The 24440-nt window shown below is 36.9% G+C and overlaps 1 protein-coding gene across 1 annotated transcript in view; it reads left to right on the forward strand.

Annotated features, from left to right (window-relative positions):
* The window catches only part of DCDC1 (doublecortin domain containing 1), a gene marked incomplete at its 3' end in the record, with an annotated part of 460818 nt that overhangs the window by 79795 nt on the left and 356583 nt on the right, over positions 1–24440 (forward strand). Inside the window, 2 exon segments of the mRNA XM_082627300.1 lie at positions 7067–7160; positions 23564–23730. Coding sequence (XP_082483426.1) covers positions 7067–7160; positions 23564–23730 — 261 coding nt within the window.

A 24440-nucleotide genomic window follows, 5' to 3' on the forward strand; every position in this document is an offset into this window, starting at 1 on the left:
TTCCACAGATGCAGGGTACATCAAGTTGATTGTGGAGATTTAAATTGCTGCTGCTGGGAGAGATTTCCCTTTCTCTTCTTTGTTCTCACAGCTCCTGAGGTTCAGCTTTGGATTTGGCCCCGCCTGTGCGTGTACGTCGCCAGAGGGCGTATGTTCTTCGCTCAGACAGGACGGGGTTAAAGGAGCCGCTGATTCGGGGGCTCTGGCTCACTCAGGCCGGGGGGAGGGAGGGGCACGGAGTGCGGGGCGAGCCTGCGCGGCAGAGGCTGGCGTGACGTTGCACCAGCCTGAGGTGCGCCGTGAGTTCTCCCGGGAAAGTTGTTCCTGGATCCCGGGACCCTGGCAGTGGCGGGCTGCACAGGTTCCCCGGAAGGGAGGTGTGGAGAGTGACCTGTGCTCGCACACAGGCTTCTTGGTGGCGGCAGCAGCAGCCTTAGCGTCTCATGCCCGTCTCTGGGGTCCGCGCTGTTAGGTGCGGCTGGCGCCCGTTTCTGAAGCTCCTTTAAGCAGCGCTCTTAATCCCCTCTCCTCGCGCACCAGGAAACAAAGAAGCAAGAAAAAGTCTCTTGCCTCTTCGGCAGCTCCAGACTTTTTCCCGGACTCCCTCCCGGCTAGCCGTGGTGCACTAACCCCTTCAGGCTGTGTTCACGCCGCCAGTCCTCTCCCTGCGCTGCGACCGAAGCCGGAGCCTCAGCTCCCAGCCCTGCCCGCCCTGGCAGGTAAGCAGACAAGCCTCCCGGGCTGGTGAGTGCTGGTCGGCACCAATCCTCTGTGCGGGAATCTCTCCGCTTTGCCCTCCGCACCCCTGTTGCTGTGCTCTCCTCCGCGGCCCTGAAGCTCCCCCCCTCCACCGCCCGCAGTCTCCGCGCGCGAAGGGGCTTTCCTCCTTCACGGCTCCCTCCCACTGGTGCAGGTCCCGTCCATATTCTTTTGTCTCTGTTTATTCTTTTTTCTTTTGCCCTACCCAGGTACGTGGGGAGTTTCTTGCCTTTTGGGAGGTCTGAGGTCTTCCGCCAGCGTTCAGTATGTGTTCTGTAGGAGTTGTTCCACATGTAGATGTATTTCTGATGTATCTGTGGTGAGGAAGGTGATCTCCGCGTCTTACTCTTCCGCCATCTTCCCCCTCTCCTCCAATCTTTTTTGTTGTTGTTGGATTCTTTTTTTTCCATTGGTAATCTTTGTGAGAGTTATTTCAGTCAAATGATACCGAAAGCCAGACAGGAGTGGCCTGAGAATGAGTGGGAAGAAGGGAAATTGAAACAGAGAGATGATAAAGATATTTAGCTGTGCATCAGAATAGTTAGAGGGAGATGTGAGTATGGGAGGATTTAATTTTTAAGATAGGAAAGACTTGATCATGTGTAAGTGTCAGTGGGAAAAATCTAGTTGGGAAGGAGTAGTTAAATGTACAAGAAATGATGGGTAAATATCATGCCTTAAAACCTGACAGCAAACAACTGAAAGCATAGGTATAGTATTGGCCTTAGATAGGAGCAGGGACTCCTGTAATACAACTAGAAGGTAAAGGAGAGGATGGGTGTAGAAGTAGGTAGGCTTGTAGCTTTGGTAGCAGGAAGATGAAGTTTCAGTTTTCTCTCTCATGTAGGAGGTCATTCCATCTGCTGACAACAAGAAGGGTAGTAGGGGGCTTCCCTGGTAGCGCAGTGGTTGAGAGTCTACCTGCCGATGCAGGGGACATGGGTTCGTGCCCCGGTCCGGGAAGATCCCACATGCCGCGGAGGGGCTGGGCCCGTGAGCCATGGCCGCTGAGCCTGCGCGTCCGGAGCCTGTGCTCTGCAGCGGGAGAGGCCACGGCAGTGAGAGGCCCGCGTACTGCAAAAAAAAAAAAAAAAAAAGAAAAAAAAAGAAAAAAAAAAGAAGGGAAGTAGGGGAGGGGAGGCTGGGTGGAGAAAAACACAGCAGAGATAGTTTGAAATATTTATTGTGGCAAGGAAAGGAGAGATTTGACCAAAGATATGAAATAGAAGTGACTGGGCAGTATTGAGGGACCATGGAGGTTGGTGGCTGTGAGTAATAGTGATAAGGATGTGTTCATTTGTGTGACTTTCTCCAGGAGCACCAGGCTTCTTGGTGTGCACACAGAGAGTAAACAGTAAGGGTCACCCAGGGTTAGGACTTGTGGCAAAGGTTATCCATGAATGAGGAAGAATGAGTAGACTGAGGAGAGATGGTGCACTTGAAGGTCAGGATGCTAAGGGGGGCAGGGTTTGTTTGTTTCGTTTGTTCGATAAGAGGGTTGGGGAGAAATTATTTTGAAATAACATTGTAAGTAACACCACTTCCCAAATTTGAGATTGTGTGATATGAGAGACTAAATTCCCAGAGCTTGAGAGGGCTCTGAGGAAATGAGTGAACTCAGGGGAAAGCTCGTTTTCTTTTAGAAGAGGTTAAGGGTCTGGTCGATTTTGTTGATCAGTGGGGGGCGGGGGGGGAGTGTTTTCAGAGTGCACAATGCAAAAGTTTTAGAAATGGATGAAGAAGTTGAGGATAATATATAAAGAACAAGAAAATATAGAACCTTAAGTGAATGATGATGCAGTAGACCGAGAGTAGGAATACTTTTTCTGTAAAGGGGCAGACAGTAAATATTCTTCATCTTACAGACCATAAAGTCTCTGTTGCAACCATTCACCTCTGCTGCATAGCATAAAAGCAGCCATAGAAAATGTATAAATGAACAGTGTGACTGTTTTCCAAGAAAACTTTATTTATGGGCGTTGAAATATGAATTTCATATACTGTAAAAGTGTGACAAAATATTATTCTTCTTCTGATCATTTTTTTAACAATTAAAAACATACAAACCATTCTTAGCCCACAAGCCATACAGAAACAGGCTGTGTCCAGAATTTGGCCCATGGTGTGTGTAGTTTGCTGACCCCTGCTTTAGAGGATCCTTTGAAGAGATTGTGTAGGGAGGTCTAAATCTGGGCTTCCATTTCTGGGCTTGACTCATAAAAATATGTTAAAAGATATCAAGGTCCTCTGTGTTTGAGGAAGATGATGTTGTTTGATCTGATGGCTTGCAGACTCAGCTCACTCGGCCTGGGGTTATGTTGCACTAAGCATACTGTCTCACCTGGACGTTTGGGTAGTGCCAAACCAAACTCAGAGGCTGTAGACTGTGGAACCACGCCACCTCTATGGTGGCCATTCCGGAAGCTGCAAACTGCCCCAGATGTGTGTGGGCGTGGAGGTGACTCCCCAAACTATAAACAAATGAACTCAGCTAAAAAGAGTTTGTGGAAAATCTCTTTCCAGGTGCTCGTCAAGAGGAGTCTGGTTTTATAGTATGATGGTTTTTAGATTTCAGTGTCAGAAGAGTTCTCTACAACCTAAGTTATAAGAAATTAACAACAACAACAAAAAAGAAATATTTTAAGAAGCTTAATGGGTACAGATTAGTGGAAATGGTATTTTAATTAACCTTAATATTATAGCAAGTTGGTACTGTTGAATATTTTTCAATTGTGAATTTTAAGAATAACCTTACAAGTAGAGGTTTCATTTCAGGGCTTTTGACAGAAATTTATATTGATACTAATTCATACCACTGATAATTTACTGTGAGAAAATGATTACTGAAGGTTGGCATTGCTTAAACACTGCAAGGATCTTTCATCCTGAAAGTAGGAGAGAATGACAGTGTTGTTGATGCATTATTAATTTCTCATATATCTGATTTTCTAATGCCAGTTTTTAAACTCATTTAACTCTTAAAACTTGGCTTGCACAAACATTTTTACTGATGTTTTAGCAATGAAAAGAAGAATCTTTGAGTTGAAAAGCCGTGTGATTTTACTTGGCTAATTCTTTTAAGACTCAAAGCCAGCAATATTTGAGATAATTTTAAAAATCATAGAAATTTTCATTGAAGTAAATGGGATTATCTTTAAATAGTTCATATTTTACTTAGTTTAACTGGTAAATTATAACTTTGGAGGATATTTAGGTATTTGAAGCTTCAAACTCTAATAACTAGGGGATAGAATTTGTACTAAAGGGATTCGTTGCACTTTTAAATAATAGATTTGTAATCTTAAGAAATTGAGAGCTAAACATAAAAAATGGAAAGATGAAGAATGCGGTGATGCTGAGGAGGGGGTTGCATCTCTTTAGGGTCTATGGGACCAACTGTAGATTCTTAGTAGTATTCAGAGGTGACTGGCTAAGGAAGAATGCATACTGAGTTAACTCCTTTGAGTATTTTTATCATTGGTGATGGTAAAAGATAATCTTTGGGCACAGAGTCACATGGAAGAAAGTGATGAATAGAAGAATTTTTCTAGTCAGAGACTGTGTTAATTACTAAAAAATGTGTAGATCCCCTGCCAGTGTCGGTCTGTATGTTCCACTATCCTTTCCGTCTCAAGTCACAGACCAAACTGCAGTTTCTTCTCCTGATACCTCCTCTCTTATATTTCGAATATTGTTTTCTGAGCATCTTTAATAAAAGTTTGAGTCCATTAGATGGGAGACCTAGGTTAACTTGTGTGTAGTAGTCATTAAAGAAATTAACCCAAGAGGTTAGGAGGGAAGGCAGGAAGAATAAGGTTTAGAGAGTTGCCAGAGTTATTACCTTATTTGTTTGGGTAGCAAGGACCAGTCCCAGCCATGGACAAGTTGGCTAGAGAGAGGTAGGAACAGTGATATCAGAGGGCCATTCTAAGTTAGGGAGCACTGTGTCTGACTTATGAGGACACATGACATTGGTCCTCCTTCACTGACACACTTAAAGTAGGCAGATTGGAGGTCAGTGGATTTGCTCCACGACAGTGCTTACCGTCACTTATGAAGTACATTGCAAGTACCTTGTTTTTTAACTAGGTAAAGCTAGTTAAAGCTACTGTGAATATTTCCCTCCTAAATTAGAGGGTTCAAGATTATTCCTATAACTTTATCTTTTTTTTTTTTTTTTTTGCGGTACACGGGCCTCTCACCTCTGTGGCCTCTCCAGCCACGGAGCATAGGCTGCGGACGCGCAGGCCCAGCGGCCATGGCTCACGGGCCCAGCCGCTCCGCGGCATGCGGGATCCTCCCGGACCGGGGCACGAACCCGTGCCCCCTGCATCGGCAGGCGGACCCGCAACCACTGGGCCACCAGGGAAGCCCTCCTATAACTTTATCTTTAATCACGAATAGTCTTCTTGGTTTTGAGAAAAACAGCAGCAATACATACTTCCTGAAAATTGCCCAAAGCTCTGGATTGCAGCTAGAGTACAAGAAACACACAATCCTGTAAATGCCCTTGGGAGTATGTGGCATGTGGGAAAATTATTGGTCATGTTCAAGGGTGGAATAAAGGCTGAGAACCTCTGATATAATCCAGTAAAGGTCAATTTGTCAGATTAAATTAATCAGTTAAATATTTGCCTTTTAAATGCAGCACATCACTTGATACAGCAATTAGGATGATAAACCAACTGAGTCACAACGTTTGAAAGTTGTTCTCCAGACTGAAAGAAAAGTACAATTTTGTCTCTACATATACACGAAGCTGTTTAAATATGTCTGTTGTCATAAAGAAATGGGTTGATTGGGCTAGAGCTAGGATTACAGGCTCTAGTTTTAAAATAGGGATAAAAGTGAGCAGAAATGGAGGCAGGGTGATATCAGTAATCAGAAAAATTTTAAAACTATATAATCATGTAATGAACATTGTCCTTCAGCAGTTCTTGGTTATGTAAAAGCAATATATTACAGCTATGAACAGTAAGAATGGAAGACAAAGTACTTTCAGTTTGGATTTGGAATATATTATGGACTTTTAAATGAACGTGGCAAGTTTCATGTTTTGGGAATCACTTCCAAAAGCCTGATAAAAGCCTGCCCTCAGGTTCCTGATACTTCCCAACTTCCTTCTGTTACTTTAATTTTTCTCATCTTCTGAATAGAACTTTCTCTCCAACCGATGCATGTTTAAGTCTTCCCTGATGTTGGAAAGATGATTGTTACACCCTTATAAGGGCTATATCAAGAACAGGTTGAGAATGAAATAGTGCCATTTGCAGAGATGGACCTAGAGACTGTTATACAGAATGAAGTCAGAAAGAGAAAAACAAATATATAATATCTCTTATATGTGGAATCTAGAAAAATGGTAGACGTGAACTTATTTGAAAAGCAGAAATAGAGTCACAGATGTAGAGAACAAACTTATGGTTACCAAGCGGGGAAGGGAGGAGTGGGATGAATTGGGAGGTTGGGACTGACATATATATACTACTGTGTATAAAATAGGTAATTAATGAGAACCTACTGTATAGCACAGGGAACTCTGCTTAGTGCTCTGTGGTGACCTAAATGGGAAGAAAATCCAAAAAAGAGTGAATATGCATGTGTTTATGAATGATTCACTTTGCTGTATAGCAAGAAACCAATACAACATTGTAAAGCAACTATACTCCAATCAAATTAATTTTAAAAAAGAACAGGTTGAGAAATTAAAATATTAAGAGAAGGGCTTTAGCATATTAGAAACCATTAAAAGTGAAGCTCTTCAAACTCAGGCTCATGGAAAACCTTGAAATGTGGTTTATTAATTCCATTTTTTAGCACCCAAAGAACATAAGTTATCAAGGTGAACTGTGATCAGACTGTGATCAGACTGTGATATTTATAATTTATTTTCAGACACTTGGAAAGACTTTAAAAGCTAAGGAAAGTACCTTAAAACCTAATCTAAAACATAATATCCTCCCCATTGTAAAATAAATGAAAAATATAGAAAATAGCAGGAAAAATATAAAAATCTCCCAGAGTTCTACCATTTATTAAATAATGTATAACTACTTTTTAATATTCCTTATATCTCCTTTCTCTTTTTATTAATATTTGTGTGTGTGCTCAAAGTACATTTGGAATCTAACCATTTTAACTGCCTTTTTCCATTTCATATATTAGAAACATTTGATAAATCATCAAATTTTATTTTATAATATAATTTTAAATACCCATATAGTAGAGAAAGGACTTTAAATGTGTATTCAATTTCGTTAGAGCTAACTGTGATAAATTATTTATAAGGTATTTTTTTTCTGTGTAGGTTTTAGATATTTGCACAATGAGAATGAACCTAAATTCATCAGCCAGATATCTTTATGATTTATATGGCAGGAAAATTAAAGATATTTCAAAAGGTAAGTGGCAAAGATTTTGTAAACTGTGATACTATTTCAAAAGGCATTTACATAATTTTGTTTTACTTTATACATTTAAAAGGAAAAGATATAAAAACCAGTTTAATTATAACATGTCATTCTTGTATGAAGGGAAATCATGAAACAGTATTAAGGTTTGGGGAATCTTTTATTTCATCATGTTTTAGTCCATTTGGGCTACTATAACAAAAATACCATAGATCAAGTGGCTTAAACATTAAGCATTTATTTCTCACAGTTATGGAGGCTGAGAAGTACAAGATCAAGGCGCTGGTAGATTCTTTGTCAGAAAAGGGCCCCAACCTTTTTTGATTGATAGATGGCTGTCCTCTCACTGTGTCCTTAGATAGTGGAAGGAACAAGGGCACTCTCTGAGGTCTTTTATATAAGGACACTAATTCCATTCATGAGGGCTCCACCCTCTTGACCTAATCCCTTCCAAATACTATCCCTTTAGGGATTAGATTTCAACATATGAATTTTGGGGGGTCATGAACAGTCATCTAAGCACAGCACAAGCTTAGATTTTTTTTTAAAATAATGGGTATTTTAACCTTAGCAAGCCATAACTTAATAAACAAAAGTAATTGATATATTTTCATATTTAACAATTTCTATGGTATACAGCTTTCAAAAGAGAAAGACAAGAAATTGTGCTACTTTATGCTCAGAGTTTTTTTAATGTTTTGGTTAACTTCTAGAGGTTTTTCAAAAGTCATGAAATGTGCTTTAAAACAATTTTATTGTATGTCTTTGTCAAAATAAGAGACCTCCCTCTATATTTCTAAAGGCACTGATTTGCCAGTCTTTGAAAGCAAAAATACATGATTTCACATCATTAAATTACTGTCAGTAGTAGTTACTACTATTACTTTACTTTTTACTATTTAAAAATTTACTTTTTATTTCTTTAGTAGTAATTAATATTACTTAATAGTGCCACAATTAACACTATTAAATGTGCTACTGTATGGTCCTATCACTTCATTTAAACCTTAACTTCATATACCTGAAGAGGGCCAAAATCTTAAGTAGCATACTTAACTGCAAGGCTAGATATAGACAACTGTAAGTGATTTTGGGATATAGCTCTACTGGATACTCCCACTTGTTTCCAGTATTCTTGCTTGTATTGTATAAAAGCAAACTTTCCTGGCTTTATCATCCTTAATTAATACTATTGAGTGACCACTGATATTTTGATACTTACTGTTTATAACTCTTAAAATTTTTTTACTAAGTATCATATATATGTGTGTATATTTAGAAACCAAATCTATTTTTCTTTATTTTTAATGTTTGTATTAGATATGAGCATTATTTTTCATTTTATTAGGAGTTTTCATCTGAAGATTTTAAAGCACTTGTAGACACTTACCCATTATCTAGAAGCATTAGTTATTTACCTCTAAGACATAAGTAACACAGAGAATTCTTCCTCATGGTCTTTTCTGGGGGAGTGGGGAGAGTAACATTATTAAGTTGATTTCTTCCTTCTTACATTTTTGTCCCCTCCCCATCACATAGGCTTAAATTTTCTGTATGATAAACAATATTATATAATCGGTCTTAAACTTGCATTAATAAAATAAATAAATAATGCATTTTCTTAAGACCCTGTCTAGCTTTGAGTGATTTCCATCTCACCTGGAATTAAAAAATTATATTTGACTAAATTGCTAGAGTTGAAACTCTAAGGAACCCTCGTTAAGATGAAAGATTAAATTTAGAGAGTTGATTTTTTTTCCCTTCCCAAATGTGGTATAATAGAATTAGTTATCAAAACAGAAAAGTTCTGACTCTGAGGTGTGAGACTTCATGGATGCCAGAGGCATTCAGATTCATGCCTCATGCTTCACGTTTCCCAGAAGTGTCCTATTATCACATTTTAATGCATGCCTTGCCCTGTGTTTTTGCATACTTATAGAAGCTTATGCCAGCTGAAATTAGCCTATGCAACTACTAACATGGGGAAGCATAACAAGCTCACTGGACTTAAAATACTTAAAGAAGCTAATCCTGTTGGAGGAACTTCCAGTGTGCAGCACCCTAGTCACTTAACATTAGGTTTCTGCATTTCTTTTTTCTTTGTTTGTTAGTATAATTTTGTGCATCAAGTGACTGAGATCCCTAAACTTTTATGTCTGATAGTCTTCTGAACTTTAACTTGGGAAAGGTCAAGTATTATATGAAAGTTATCTTTTACTTTAAATAAATGCTAACATTCTGATTTGATATATGACTTCTTTTTGATTACTTCCTCTGTATCAGATCAGAAAAAGTCATTTAATAATGTTTAATATTAAGATCATAGCAATTATCTATTATTTTTAAGCACAAATTAGAAGCGTAATTGTACCAAGAACTAAAAGTAACAGATGTACAAAATAAAAGATTTTCTCCTATCTGTTTTGGGATTAGATATACTTTCAATTTTTCCTCCTGTGCTGTGAGAAATGAGTACATTTGACATGACATTAAACCACTTTTTTTACTTTATCAAGTCTAGTAAAACCTTTAAAAACACATGGGATTTACAAATCACTTGTGTTTTAAAATTTCTAAACCATAGAAGATTTTAACAAAGAAATTTATATTGTTACATGTGGAAAAGTTCTTTAGTTGTGGCTCCTATGTTGATCTATTCTTTTGAGAGTATAAGAGAACTACCCACCGTGTAAAGATGCCATATTCCTATATATGGTCAACATGCTGGTGTAGCATTTCTGCTAGAGCATAAAATAAGGGTGAAAAATGCATTCTGCAAAATTACACCCTCAAAAATAACAGTGCTGTGAGAAAAATAGGTTTGAGGAAGACCAAAGTCTATGCACTTTTAAAACAAGAATACTAACTAAAATAATAATTATTAACTTAGGAGATAATATAAATAGCCCAGGTAGGCATCTCAGAGTGCTGCTTCAGAAGATATTAAAGCTGCACTAAAACAATAGAATGTGAGATAAAGCAGATGAAAGCCAGCTAGAGGTTTGAGCCAGTGGGGCTTCTTTAAAGAAGGCACAGGAGGAAGCAAAACTCCCACAAAGAGTAATGCAAGGCATAGAGTGCACCTTTTTGGGGAGGGAGCCTCGGTGCAGCAGCCAAGCTAACGTCTTTTATCTTCCCTGCTAAAGAATAGAATTCTACTCCTACTCTGTTGGCCTCATTTGCCTAGGAAAAAGCACATATTCACCGACTGAACTTCTATATCTTACTGACATCATTCCCCTATTTACTGATCATATATGAGCTACCCAGTGTTACAGAAGCACATAGTAGTGGCAGAACACATGTAGATAGTATCAGAGTTTGATGAAGTTGTTTAATAACACTCTTATTCCCCCAAACATTCCCCAACTTTTTGTTATCTTAACTTCTTTAGCTTAATTATTACATTATGGTGAACCAGGGGAGGCACTCTCCCTCTTGTGGAAGGAGATACTCAGTCTCTTAGGACCTTTATGATGCTGCTATTCCAATAACCAAACCCCGCTCCTTTGTGGAACCTTCTAGATCATGGTACGTAGTATGAAATTTACCCTAGAAGATTCTGAAATGAGTTAGAATAGCACATTAATTAAATTGGATCCAAAGCCATGCTATGGAACACTAAACATTCATTTTCTATTACATTTCCTACCTCAAATTAGCTGTCCAAAATAGCTATATATTCTTAAACAAGTTCTTCAGAGAGTCTACAATGAGATCAACTGACACGATTAACATATTTCAATCACAAAATTCTAATAACATACCCTGAATTTGCATGTTCTCTTGCCCATTATCAATTTTTTGTAAAGAAATCAAATTTGAAGAATAAAATTTCAAAGAAGTTAAAATCCAAAAGTTTTAAGTCCACAAAGTGAATTTCATAATCAAATAATCTTACCTTTGTGAGTTAAAATCCAATAAAAGTTCAAACTTCTCAAATTAAAACTCAAAGAAATTGAAGTCCTTCCTATTTTATTCTTTCCAGTATCAGCCAGATGGCTTCTGGATGCCTGGTCTGAGCTGGAATTCCTATAACAGCTACTGTCTGGGCTCCTGCAGTGGGTGTCATCCCTGAGGGCTCAGAAGTTGAATTGGGTCTACACCAACTTTCTCATGTTTACTTCCTACTGAACCAAAAGATGATCACATCAGCCCCACACCCAGCACATTCAGAATAGAATCCAATCCCCAGTTTCTCATGTGGCCATTCCAAGCAAAATGATGTTTCCTATTTGGCATGATCCAGTCCCATGTGCTTGTTGCCAAAGACCATAGCAGAGACTAAGTGAAGGAAGGCAAAGAAGAGAAAGCATTCTTCATGTCAGACTTTCCAAGATGCCAGACAGTTTATACTGTTGAGCAGAGTCTATGACCTGTGACATAACTCAGTGGGAAGCAATCTCCCATCAAGGCATTAATTATAGCATTATGTATTTATAATATCTTACAGGAAAAATTGACCAATATACACTGTCTCCTCTCTCAAAGAGGCTTCATAAAGTGCTGGTTAAGTGCTTTGATTTTGGAGCCAGAGCTCAAATTCCATTTATGCCATTTATTGTATGACCTTGGACAGGTTATTCATTTCTCTGAGAGTGAGTTTCCTAATCTGTAAAATAGGGATTATAATACTTACGTTAATAGATTGTTGTAAAGATTAAGTGAAGTCTGTGTAAAGTCCTTAGAACAAGTGCCGGACATTTGGTAAGTGTTATATAACATTATCACCATTATTGCTGTTATTATTATTTTCAGAGGGTACTGAGAGTGTTGCACTCTTGCAACATTTAGAAATTTACATTGGTGGTAGCCCCAGTCATAAAGACTCGTTTGACTTACGAAAATAACTCTACCATTATTTGCCTTTGTAAGGTGTTCCAAACATCTTAATGTTTCTTTCCCTCTGAGTCCTGTGTTTCCGGACCCCGTGCTGAACCAAACACTGGCCCTATCTAGTGGCATAGTGTCCACCTTGCCTTGGGAGCATTAATTTCAATCCTGGGTCCCGGTGACTGCTGTACTGACCTCTGGCCTAAGAAACCTGCTTGATGGGCACAGCTTCCCCCTCATCTCCACATCAGTTCCAACTGGAGAATAACTTTCAGTGGATCTCTGAATTGAAGGAGCTGTTTATGTTTCTGAGGCTCATTTTCTTAGGTACCCAGTGAGGGCCAACACTACTGCCATTTCCTCTTGAAGACATGGTCTTTCCTCAGTTTTTGAATGCTTCTGGTCTTGAGTTAATGTTTCTGTCATCTTTTCTTCGGTATTTAGGATTTGCCTCCAGGGTTTGCCTCTACTGAACTCCTGTTCCTTTCAGAAAAATTCCCTCCTGTAACAGACTTGGGGCTGCATAGTTTGCAGCAGTTGAGGTTTTTCTTTTCTTTTACCTTCCCTTTGCTTTCTGGTCCATACTTGTGTTTTTCTACCATATTTCTCTAGCTATTTTTTTCCTTGCAGGGTCTCTCATAGTGAGAGATATGAAGTCAATAAGTTCCAAGTTTGTCAATAGCATCCTTTGTTCAAACCAGTCTTATCCATTTTTACCTCCCTGAGTTAAAATAATCCTACTCAGAATGTATTTTCCTACAGTCCAACATCTAATTTAGATCTGGACTCCTTGATTTGTTCTTGTTCTGCCTGGATCTCCTATAATGTAATTCATCTTGCCTTTACCTTTTCTTAATCTTAATCTTAGGCCCATAAATTTTTGGAGTTCACCAAATACTTTTTTTGGGGGGTACTTTATATTAATCTTCTTAGTATTCCCCTCTCCAGTTTGTTCAGATTTTATGTGCACTCTTGGTATAACTGTTCCATCCTCATAAGAGATTCTCCGATTTCTCTTGCTATTAATTTATCTGTAACCTAAATGCCACCGCTTCACAATATTCAGGATTCTGCCTTCTCTGGGGAATTGCTCTCCAGAGAAGATTTGCTCTCTGAGATCTTACCTATGAGACTTCTCTGTTAGGTTTCACTGGGGTCCCATTTCTTATTTCTGATTTTGCAACAATTAAAATATACCCCCCTTTTATAATAACCTCTTTAAGAGTAGTTAGACTTGGATGTACCTCCTGTACCCTCATACCTGGCCTTCACGATCTTAGTTTTTGTTTTTCATATCTGTCGAATGTGTGTTCTCAGATCAGACGTTTACATTTATTCTAAGGAAATCTCTTTCCTCCTTGAGCTAAATAAGCCATCTTATTTGTTTTCATGCACACACTGCTTTGTTCTGATTGTAAGATTGAAGCATATTTTAAAACCACTTTACTTTCTTCTTGATTCCTTTAACAAATCTGATTCCTAGATTTGTAATACTTTCTTTGAGTTGTTTCACTACTTAACTGAAGAAGACAAAACATTCTTTTTATAACAAATCTACTACTTTTCTATAGGTGAAGCCATAGTTTGGGTTTCTGACAATTAGAACCATGGTCAACATTTATGTGATAAATAAACTTAGAGTCAACCTGAATTGGTGGAGTTTACTTTAAAAGCTTGTGGCCAAGCCACACAAATCTAACGTTAGCTCATCCACAGTTCCTTTTTGGCCCAGAGTGTAGTTTAAAATAACATAGTGGAGAATAGAATTTGAGACATGGGACCTAATGCTTCCTACCTAGGCATGGTACTATCAATTTAATGATAGAACCTCACTGTAGCATGCATAGAACCCAGCTGCCACTAAACTTTAAAGTCCTGACCTGCAGATTTAGTTGCAAAACACAGAAAAACAGCAACTGTTGTTCTCCCTTCCAATGCCTAAACTGATCTAATCCCAATCTCAGGCTTGCCTGCAGTATCAGGTGACGTTCACTGTGCCAGTAGCTGCAGCCTGCACAGTAACCCCACCCTTGCCCTGGGCTAGCATTTTCTGAAGGCCAAGGTTAGCGGAAAATAATCCCAGCTGCATTTAATTGCTGTAACCCATCAAGCTCAAAATTCTACACAGTTCTTGCTTATTAAAAACTTCAGGCCAACCTCCCTATTCTCCATGTACAGTCCCTTCAGTAAGAGCACAAATATAAAACTGAAAATTCCACTACATGGCCCATGTTTAACCCAGGTCTAAATAATATAGAGGGTGTATTATAAAATATTATAAAAATTAGGGATGATGCCCTTCTTGGTGAAGCATTGTACTTAGATTCCTTTAGATGTAAATGGAAATTTCAGGACTTTGAGAGAGTCTAGTCAAAATGCTTCCCTCTCCCTTTATGCCCTAAAATGCCTAGTACTACCCTTGTGTTGCTAGTACTGCTCCTGCTCTGCTGAATGTGGAATTGTGCAATGGTACAGATGGTCTGGGCCCTGTAAATGGCATTGCTTTCTTAGTTAAAAGTGCGTAACTCAGAAGGGTATGTAGCCTGCAGCCTACAGTCAAGTCCCATACAGGGACAGCTATATGTGTGTGTGTTCATTCTGATTCCTTATATTACTTTCTCCAGGAAAGAAATTGTAAGCCAGGGCAGCATCCACTTATAACTTTCTTTTGTCTTGTTTTGGATAGTGAGTGACATATTTCTCTATCATTTTTAAAGAGAAGCATCAAAAGAAAGCAGTCATGATTCTAAATAGAGGACTTAACCAGGAGGTTTGCAGACCTTCTACGTTCTCCTGCCTTGTTGCAGATATGCCCATTTATCTGGGAAGGGACATAAGACTTAGCAGTACGTTGCTTAAAGACAATAGATGGTAGCCACAGTCTATTGAGATCTGCTTTCCACTGGAAGAAATAATGGTTATATGTTGCTGTTAGAGAGGTCAAGCTCCATGAAGGGAATTTCCCCATGGGTCTCCCTCTCTGCACATTAAATATTTGCTTAGTATGCGAATTACCCCAATTTGGGTCCTAATGATTATTGTTTATTTTTCTAAGTGTTAACAAACCATTTTGTAATCTGCCCTAGAACTTTTCAGGGAATAAAGATCAAACTTATGGAAACAGTATCTTCTTTAAAATTAAGTACATTTGCCTCGCTTCAATCCTTGAATCCCTTTACCATTTACCTTTACTTCTCAAATTTTATGAAATGTAAAAATTTAGGTCTCTTGCTGAAGAAGGATGCCAAATGCTGGTGGTTATTAATCAGTCCTGAAATTTCTCTAGATTGAAATATACAAAGGCAGCCAGTTAAGAGCCCTATTGTGTAGGAAAGATGCCACTCAGGAAAAGTCTTCAAACCTTCCTTGGGACTATGCTCTCTGTGACTTTGCTTTGGTTCCAGGGTACCTTAGACATGGCCCTCAGTGTCCTCTAGTGACTTCCAGACATTGAACTTGAGCACTAGCTACTCTCATTGCTTGGACAAAAACAAAAAGTGCTGGAAGTTCCCTGGTGGCCTAGTGGTTAGGATTCTGGGCTTTCACTGCTGTGGTCTGGGTGGCGTGGACAAAAACAAAAAACAAAAGAAAGAAACCCTGCTAACTAATCACTGATTTATATTTCTACGATTGATCCATAGAGAATATTAAGAATTTTGTTAAGGCTTGATTTTAAAAAGTTTTTTTAGTGGCAGTTGGAGAACTCCCATTATAATTGGATCACTGTCATCTTTTATTAAGTATGTGAATGCACAATTGTGTGATATGAACATTCACAAAGCAGTCTAATCTGCTCATAGACTCTTTATATGGCAAAAAATCCCTTTTGAAGTCTTTAAAACATAGACTCTCTTTTACATTCATGAATATATGATCATCACCCCTAGGTTTTTTTGGGCTAAACTTGCTTCAGTATTTATGTAATTTTTTAACCAAGTCCTTGCTTTTTCCCTCTTCTCCTTGAGTTTATCTTTTTAGCTTCTACTTTTTATATCTCTTATTTCTGAGTCTTTGAACTTTTAACACCAAAAATCTTTCTCTAACCCTAATGATTTTCCAAGATCCTAGAAGTTCATTATAAAAAACATTGTAACAAGTATAACTGCCAATGAAAACAGCCTAATTGTTACTACCTGTTATAAAACAATTGTTTACAAAACTCTCCATGTAAAAAGACATGACTTAGCAGAGGTTGGTTTTCTTCCTCCTTAGCGTTTTTAGAAGAGAGGTGGAATAACAGGCAAAAATATACAAAGTGCTTTTTATAGAAGATTCAACTTTTGTGAAACAAACATGGAGAAATGTCAAAAGGGAAACTTCCATTGTAATTACTGTAACTATTAAGACTTTTCAATCTTTTATCACATTTAAAATATAAAATTTTCATGACATATATATATTTTACATCCTAAGTAAAATATTTAAATGTAAGTAATACGTTGACCTAGGATTTACAGCCAAGGAGACTAAAACAGCTTTACCCACATTATCTGACGCCTAGTTCTCTCTGAATTAGGTATGTATATGCCAGGTATTATTATTACTATTCCTTCTTTTGAGACTGAAAAAAAAAAAGAAAAAAGATAAAGGATCCAGCTACATTTTTTAGATTTATATTAGTTGTGACTTTATAATGTAATAGTAGAATTTTGAGACATTTTACAATTAGCTTGCTTTTGAATGTTACTTATGTATGTAAGTGCTTCATGTATTTGGTGTTGTCCTAGTTTACTATTTTTTTATTGCATCTTTTCCTACTGGGTCAAAAGTTAATTGGTGCCTCAGTTAACACCATTTGGATTAAGCTTTTCTGAATAGTAATAAAAATTAAAAATAATAATGTCTAAAAAGTGTCAGTTATTAACAGCAAGCTATTGTATAATGACATTTCCAGAGGTCTTTACTTCTAATTTTTGTTGATTTTATTTATTAAGTTCCATGCATTGTACTTCCCCAAACTAATTCTAAGATAATATTTTAAATTTTTGTGCAGAGCTTTAAAGTTTACAAAAGCAGGTCATATATTCAATTATTATGTATTGGTATAAACCATAACCACATGAAAATAGATTAGATAGATTATAGTTAATTCTCAACATTTCTTTACATAACCTTAAAGTTGTACACATATCAGTTCAATTAAGTTATTTTACATTATTACTAAATATCAAATATTTTAGATGCCCAAGAAATTGAGTCCACAAAATACTTGTATTTTCAAAGACACATACACTATTATTTTTCTTGAGGGAAAAAGCAAGACTCAGACAATAGAATCCCAGCTTACTTCTGCTTGTATAAATCAAGTTATTTAAATAAATGAATTGTGTATGCTGACCTGTTCTACCAATGTGCTACTGGGGGTGTATGAAAAAAAGATGTGCATGGTGGTGGAAGTAGAAAGAGGCATAAAGCGTATTGGAAAACTACCAAATGTCCCCTGCAAATGGGCCCTATTCAGAATCAGTAAGCGTATGATGAGTGAAGTGGTTTTGAATATCGCCTTTAGATTCCATGCTGTTACAAGGCCAGCCCTGAACATGGCAACTCTTATTTCCACACACAGTACCTCTTCACTCTCAATTTAACCCCAAAATCTGATGAACCCATTACTCCATACTTGATTTCATGGAACAAGGAGTAGATATAGTTACAAATGATCAATCACAAGCCGTGAACCAAAGCAGCAAGGCATTAACAATTCACACCATTTTGGTCCACTTGCTCAAGCAGAAGATGTGCCAGAATATTTAATGCACAGCTACTTCGTTCAGTTTAAGAAAAGACATGACTCAGGCTGCATTTTCAAAACGGAGGAGACTTCCTAAGATTTCATACTTCCAAGCCCCAATGTCAACCTTCACCCACATATTAGCAATTAAAATAAACAGGTGTTCTGTAAAGGTCACAATGTCTGAATTAAATTTTACCCAGGTAAAAACAGTATGACCTATGAAATTCTTCCCCCCAGTGCATCCCTTTTCTGCTTGATCCTATCATACAAATCAGTGTCGCTTACAACAGTATTCAAACACTGTAGACCCCACAGGCAATATGCCGTCAGTTTAATAGGATCACTGAAAAACTAAAGCAGCTGTGAAAGACTGCTCTAACTATAGCAATCATGTGCTTGTCATTTTGTTCAGTGGAGGAAAAATCCAAATTTGGGTAGGCATCAGTATTTAAGAAAACGACTGCTAAATCTTTTCTCATAAGTACCTTAGGGACAATAGGATTTGACATATAGCATGTAAACAAAAGTACACAGCAGCTGTTAGTTTAGCTTTGTTTGAATAAAAATATACTGATATAAATCAAGCAACATAGGGAACAGTATGCTCTCCATCATTCAATCTTCCCAGTAGACCATGCTTTTGAGTGGTGTCTGCTGGTTGCTCCCGGACTGGGAGCTTTCCATCTACTACCTAAAGCTGGATAAGGAACAGTAAAACATATATACACACCTTGGCACTAGCTCAAACTCCCTCCAGGCCTACTTCCTGGATGGGAAGCCATCAATTCTAAGTATCTTTTAAGAACTCACCTTGTATCATACAGAAAAGATTTTTTAGATCAACTTCATTAAAAAAAAAAATTTCAATTGAATCAGTGGGAACTTTCCACATGATGTCCTGCTAACAATAGCTGAGTATTTTTGAGACTTGCGACCTGAAATTTTCTGCCAAAGAGCATATAGAAGTTTCTGTATAGGTAATTATGCTCTGGGCAGTGCCTTTTTTTCGTAGTCTCATGTACTCTGACTGAAATGTGAAAATTACAGTATTACATAAATTATGATTCTGGATACTTAATTGGCATGAATTTTAATTTTTAATTGGAAGCAGGTTATTAAAGCTTTTGATAATTTCCAGTGCTTGAAAAATATATTGATTAAAAAATCCTATTTTTAGCTTTCCACAGTAGATTCAAATGCAGCGTGCCGAGTGTCTCTTTAAATGTCAGGTGTTGCTTTTGGAGAGAGATATACATTCACTAGGTATAGAACTTGACAGGACATTCCAGTCTATATCTTCTTGGTAAGTTCTATTAGGTTTCTCTTTAGAGGAACTTTTGGCTCCTTGTCAAAATTTCTTGTGCTGCACCCATCACGAGTCCAAATAAGTTCCAAGCTTCTTATCAGTGATGAAGTGGTTTTAGTATAAGGTCCTCTTGAAGACTGAACAGTTTGTCTTATGATTAGCTTTTGAACTCATTGTGTTTGGAGTTCTTAGAAGGAATTACCTTTATTATTTAAAATAGCTATTTTGACCTTAATCTAATATTACTGCTCTGTTATTTAAGTTTTATTGTGTGCCTTTTACCACAGTAGCATGATTTAGGATAAAGCACATAAGAATTTTCCAAGACTTTTAAAATAGCCAGCTCTGGTCTTCTCCTGGCTAGTTAATGCTTCATTGCCAAATCGTATTATTTTCCTTTTATATTTATTTTCTTCTTTAGTGTTCAAGATAATTTTATAAGGAAAATTAAAACAAAACTATTGTACATAACCTAAATGTGCTTCAAAATTCTGGCATTTATCAAATTTTGATCAAATTTTCATTTGGTCACAGAAAGTTACAGATTCTAAGCGATTGTGTATAGTAGTACTCATGGTCTTAAAACTTACCTAAAAGACTGCGCACAGTATATCCAGAAGTACTGTTTATTTATCCAGTAGACATTTATTGGGCGCTGCTTTTACCAAACTAAAAAACACCATGCCCTCTAACCCCAAAGGTTTTGTGATTTACTGAAGGATGGAAGTGGGAGTGGAGAAGATAAGGATTAATACAAATCAATAAGAGAAAAATAAAATTATAAACAATACTCTGGGAAACATAGAGGATGGAACAATTAATTCTGCCTAAACAACTTGGGATATTTTGGAAGTGACAATTGATATGAGCCTTGAAGGACAAGAATATATTAACAGGTGGAAAGAAAGGGGGAAGACATGCAAGGGAAATAGAACAGCATAAGTGAGAGAAGTATCAGTTGATAGTTATGAAGTTAATATAGCTACTACTTTTAATCATATGATCTATTTACCCATAATGCTCAGTACTAGCTATGTCCAGTAAAGTTACTCCTTTTGGCCACATGATCTATTTACCCAACATCCTCAGTCTTAACTCCAAACCCACTGAAACCATTGGATTAATTTCAGTTTGCCCTATAGTCATGACTTGAGAATAAACAAAATGGATAAAAAGCTATCATCCATATAACTTCACCTTTCCAGCGATGGGAGTGATCCCCGTGGAATGGTCACATTGGACTGATCTATGCATATTGATAGATTTAAGGAATGATTAATTTCCAAATCAGTTATCTAATAAAAATGTTGAGGACTTGTTTAAAGGAAATATTGAAATTACAGGAAAGCAAAATTCTGTAAATAAGAGCCAGTGGGTAGAACACCTGTAATAAAGGCCTCAAACACAGAAGAAATGCTATGTGTAGCTATGCACACAAAAATTAAAGAAACATAAGATAATGGGAGCCAGCTAACCTTCTTGAATGAGGCTATATTTCTGAGTAGCAGTTTGAAAGAGAAGCTCATGGTTTACACACAAAATAATATCCCAGGGTTCATTCCCTGGAAAAGACATAATTTTTTCATTGAGTGTCTATAATGGGCTTTGCTAGCTCATAGCAACATGTAGGATTATGCTCTTTCCAATGTTGAAAAGTGTCTATTGTCCTTGCTAAATCATTGCCCTTATTTCTTGCACATCTATACGCAGTAGTCTTCTTTAACAGAATGAAGTTTTGCTTCAGAAACAGAAAAAGGAGAACTCTACATAAAAGAGATAAAACCATTGGTTAAGAACACTTATGAGTTTTTAGTATAGAATATTATGAACATCCACTAAAATGCTTAAAAAATAATTCTCACTCATGTTAAAATTTATGGGTGAGGTTGAAAAGTCAACTGACTTCTCTTTTTTAAAAAATCAATTATTCTATTATATTTCAAAACTATCATCTTAGGCCAAGTCTTTTTTAGGGAGAGTTCTTTAATTTGAACTGATTAATAAGTTTTATTTTTCAAATATATTAAGCTTATTTATACTTCCTTTCTAAGTGCTTAGGCGTATCATTTTCTTATGTTTTCTGTACCTTCCTAGTTAGTGGAAACATTGTTTGTTCTTGGAGTGTGCTTTGTCTTCCTTTTCAAGAAGATCATCAAAGTTACTAGTTTGCAGCTTCCAAAAAGAAAGAGGCTTCTAATCCCTAGTTCAGAGGCTAACCTTTATTAGTGCTCTGTGGTTATAATGAGGACCCTGCTTCCAGCAGGGAGATTCTGGAATACTGAACAGATTATTCAACAAGTTCAGAGCAGATTCTGAAGTCCCTTATAAAACCTGCTTGTGAATACTGCTTTCTTTGCTTTGCTGTTTCTGGTTTCCATAGTATTCCTAATTACATAAATCATGTGGAGCATGGGAGCTGTTTTCCATCCTATATCAACTCTGACACTGCTTGTGTTTTGTATAATTTGTATTTTTTTTCCTAAGCTGTATTTTTTCTTAAATTCTTAAGGAAGGTACAAACCCTAAAAAAGAGTAGAGTTTTGTGTTAGAAAAATCTATGAAATTCTTTTCTGGAATCCTTTGGTCTGGCATAAAGAATTTGAAAGTTACTTTGTGACAAGCATAGATGAATAAAGCTGTAAGACTAGAGAATCTGATAAAATGTCCTTAGGTTTAAATTCAAGATTAAATCTTGGATGTAAATCATTCAAGTTTATTACTTCTCAATTTAGTTAATTTTTTTTCAATTTAACAGCTGTTTATGTGATGCCTTTCCATGTATAAAAACTGTACTAAGTTCAATGAGTGTACTGATGAAAAGTTTACAAATTAAAATTCAACGCATAGTAACACATGAGTGTAGTAGCTAGCTAAAAGCACTGTTGATTCTTAAACTGGGTTTCTTTAGGAAACATTATAAGCAAAATTGATTTACATTATACATTTTTTAAATATTAAAGAGTTATAATTCTAAAAATAAGTTTACTTCTCTTTTTATTTCTTTAGTACCGTATGTGACCTAATATTTTTTAAATGTTTGAGATATCTGTTGTGATAAAACTTATAGAGAATAGCTATTGCTCCAGGAATGTAAGAATAGTTTCGATATGTGAATTTTAGGAATTAGTTTCTCAGTCTGGTGAGTGAATTTCATGCACACATCTGAAGATGTCTAAATAATCACTGGGTCATGATTTCCTTTTAACTTTATTTACAGTAGTCTTAGAAAATCTTAAACTCTATTTCCAATGTTTTCCTTAGTGATGAATACGTTAGAAAGAATTTAAATTGTGCTTTGGTAGAGGGTTGTAGAACTTAGTGCCATAAAACGCATAACTTTTTTACTAAGAACAAAAATCAGCAGAATACCAGTAGCAAAGTCCATTTGCATAACTCAGCCGCCCAGCAGCTCAGCTGAACCTAATTGTAATTCAATTTCCAGATTGCTACGCTAGGTCTCTCTGCATAAAATATGCAACATATAACATAACCAATGACACGGATGTATTTTCTTTGCTGGTGATCTATCTAATTTCTTTTCCAGTAGAAGTATATATTAGAATAAGGTCGCCAAGCCATATAGTTATTTTGTATGTTTATGTTGTGTCACATGTATACACTTAAAGACAAAGTTTTTAAAAAATGACATCCTTTCATTTTTCTGGGTGCCCAAGTGTCCTTATGATTTTAAAAATTTCTTTATTTCTGGCATTTCAGAGGGAAATTAAATCTTGAAAATTGTTAGCTAGCTGCCATGTTATTTGACTATTTTACACTAGAAAGACTTTATAAGCTAATCATGTGAAAAAGTGTATAAACATGTCTGTCAAGTCCATATGGATGTTGCAATACAGGCCCACAGGTAAATATCTTCTGTTTACAAAATGCATACTGGAATAGCATCCCTAAATCTTTGACTAGTTTATACCCCAGAAGCTTAAAAACAAAAAGGTATGGTAAATGCTTGCTTAAGATTCTCCCCCTTATTTTTAAACAGCCTTGCCACCCTGTTTTATGGGTTATTTAAGTGATGGCAGTGAAAAGACTTGAATAGGATGTCTTATAAAGGTGTGGATTATATTTTATGAATAATTCCCAGATGTGATGTTTTAGGTATATAGACCCCTCTACGGGAAGCTATATACAGAAACAACATGGATCATACAATTTTATCAGGACAATGCAAGTAGACTTCAGCAAGGTTGGTTCCAACTCATCTGTGATAAATGAGAAGATAAGGCAATCAGTGCACACCATGACACTCTATACAGCTAGTTAGGCACACTTCAGAACTATTCAGGTGTGCTTACAAAGCTTATGAGTCTTGCATGGGGGGTGTCTCAATATAAATACATCCTTTATGGTGGCCACTAGTAATGCAGGAATTGCCTCTTTATGACTTAACCCAGGTCACATATAAATAATAGATGTTAAGAGTTAGCTCTGGTACTGGGGCTGTGTTCCAGGCAGTGTATCTCGTTTGGGTCAAAAGAATTTATTTTCCCTTATTTTCTCGTATAGTTCCTCTGCTTGAAAAATGCCTGCAAAATTCCATCACACCTTTGTGGGGACCAGTTTGGGTCTCTAAGGGAGAAGGTTTCAGCCCCTCAGGAGCTAAGATGTACATCCAAGGAGTTCTTTTGGCCTTGTACCAACGATTAAAGTCTGCAAAAAAATATTATAAACAGGTGAGTCCTCCCTCTTTAAAAACTGCTTTATTGTATGTTTTAAAATGTACTTGGTTGTATAGAGGCAACGATTGGCATCATGTCATAAAAGAACTGTGACATGTATTTCGTGAGCTCAGTGCCCGTTTGGGAGCCAAAATGCTTCTTCTGTAATCTCAAAGCCAACAATAATGGGGCTAATTGTATCTATCTTTTGCTGTGAGATGTTATACGTCTCATCTTTTCTTGCTGCATACTGTGCAAAGCGAAGGCAGCTCCTTACGTGGAAATTCTATAGACAGTTACTTTAAATAAGAAAATGAATAGCTCCTAAAGCATCTGAAGCTTTAAATGTTCACCCTTCTATTTTTTTCTCCAGCATGAAATTAGACTTGCTATTGTAGAAGATGGGCTAAAATATAACCAATCATATTCTGGGAAATGAAATTGTGAATTAACTTCATGTCAAGAGCAACTTATTTCATTTATACTTATTTAACTTGTATGTTTCCAGATCTGAAAGTATAAGAATAGAATTAATGTATTTGAATTTGTTTAAACTAGATTTTGTCCTTTTATTTGTAAGTTTCTATTCCATAACTGTGAGACTGAAAGAGAAAGAGAAAGAGAGGGAGAGAGAGAGAGAGAGTCTGTATGTGATGGGGGAGAAGGGGGTACGTATGTGAAAACTTTGATATTTATGTTACTACTTATAGGGATTTTGATTTATC

The sequence above is a fragment of the Mesoplodon mirus genome, assembly GCF_964341445.2.
Source record: "Mesoplodon mirus genome assembly, chromosome: 7".
Lineage (NCBI taxonomy): Eukaryota > Metazoa > Chordata > Mammalia > Artiodactyla > Ziphiidae > Mesoplodon > Mesoplodon mirus.